General features: G+C 35.5%; 1 protein-coding gene across 1 annotated transcript in view; it reads right to left on the reverse strand.

The window, feature by feature from the left end:
- Positions 1 to 1857, reverse strand: part of LOC107096258 (transient receptor potential cation channel subfamily M member 1-like) — a 37870-nt gene that overhangs the window by 10872 nt on the left and 25141 nt on the right. The window contains exon 23 of the mRNA XM_015392838.1: positions 787 to 807. Coding sequence (XP_015248324.1) covers positions 787 to 807 — 21 coding nt within the window. The remainder of the gene's footprint in view (positions 1 to 786; positions 808 to 1857) is intronic.

Below are 1857 nucleotides of genomic sequence, written 5' to 3' on the forward strand. Positions count from 1 at the left end.
GGAGCAGCATCAGACTCATTCTGACTAGAATTGAGTCGGACTACGTCAGGCTAAACATTCTTACTGGTTGATAGATGATCAAATACTTATTTCACACAATCAAATGGAAATTAATTATTTAAAAATCACTCACAGTTGAAGAGTACCTATGATAAAAATTAGTCTTCTACAAGCTTTGCAAGCAGGAAAACCTGAAAACTCGACAGTGTATCAAATACTTGTTCTCCCCACTGTAACAGAGGCTCTCGGCCATTTTAAAACCTTGAGCAAAATTCACCTGAATGGATCTTGGTCCAACCAGGATTTGAACCGAGGACCTTCTATCCTTAAAATAATGTTAATGTTAATCACCAATCCAGGAATATTTCTAACTCACTAACAACATCCACCTTTTGGATTAATGGGCTTGTTAAAATTGGTTTACTGTTATAATTAATGCACACGTGGATCCTGTTGAGACTTCTGCATGAAGGATGGAAGAAAACAACATCTGGATGAAGAGAAGAACAGGCTGGTTATGTAACACTGGGCCCTGCAGAACAGCCAGCTGAAAAACAACTGGACACTCATTCAGCCAAACCCTAAAAGAATCAGAAGTTCAGACTCTGACCTCGAAAGGACTCTGATGCATCAGTAAAATAGACGTAAAAAGTAAAAAAAAAAAAAGAGAAAATTATCTAAAATAAGAAAGTAAAAATGTTAATATAAAGCCAGTGAAGAGTCCTGCTAACTAACCCAGGCTGTGATAGTCTGGAAACAGAAAACAGAGTTTGAACGTTTACTTACGGTTAATCTCCATTGCATAAACTGTCCATCAGCAGCAGATGTCAACAGAAGAAAACATCATTAATCTGTGATAAAAGCCTCTGATCCTAACAGACAATAAATCTGAATTAAGATCAAAATGTCTTCATGATCAAGATGAATATGAGGCAATGCATCAACTTCAGAACAGATGTTAGAACGTTGCCCCCTGCTGTTCAACAAACATACTTCAAAGGCTGAGTATTAAAGACTTTCATGGATTCACCAGATAAAGTAAATGTAAATATTCAGTTTTAGATGGAAAGACTCAGAAAGTTGTCAGATAACTTGAGTCCCTTCAGATCTGTCTGATTTCACCTACTTGGCAGCTGTTTCCACTGATCTATCACTCAGGACTCCATTACGCCACAGGGCTGATCCTTTATGTAAACAAGTCATTAAGCAGGTGACCCTAAACTTAAACACAAACTTAGCTCAAACCTGTTAAAGTTTTAATACCAGATCAGTCTCTAAATGTGTTGCCAGCCAGATTAGATATTTATTAAAGCTGACGTGTTGGAAATGTGAGCGCAATTAGAAAGTGATCAGTAATTATTTTGTGCAATTCAGTTTTAACATTTACAACCATGGCGGCGGGAAGTGGGGGGTGCTGCAGCACTCTCTAGTGGTGACAGGGACATTTTAAAAAAAAATTATTAAAATACTTTGCACAATTTATAAATGTGAGCAAGGTATTTCACCTTTTTTTTTAATTTTACTATTGCATGTATTTGGATTTTAATTTCATTACTTTGAGGCATAATCAACACTAGTTCATCCTAGTCATCCTGTGATGGATGTGGAGAACCGTGCAATAATCCTTAAATAGTATAATTATTTCTTTGCTGTTTGCATAAAAGGATTTTGGAGCTAAAATTGTTTGGTCAGAATATTTAGATTTCTTTTCTTTCATATATTTAGTTATACTATTTATCCAGTGAAAAATGTTTTTAATCAGTTTGTTTCACCTTATTCCCAGAAAAGGCCAGATTGTTTCTCAATGTTTGTTAATTTGTTTTGATTCTGATACAACCTTCACAATTGTTTTCATTA

Source organism: Cyprinodon variegatus, unplaced genomic scaffold (genome assembly GCF_000732505.1).
Source record: "Cyprinodon variegatus isolate N-32 unplaced genomic scaffold, C_variegatus-1.0 Scaffold609, whole genome shotgun sequence".
In the NCBI taxonomy this organism is placed as follows: domain Eukaryota; kingdom Metazoa; phylum Chordata; class Actinopteri; order Cyprinodontiformes; family Cyprinodontidae; genus Cyprinodon; species Cyprinodon variegatus.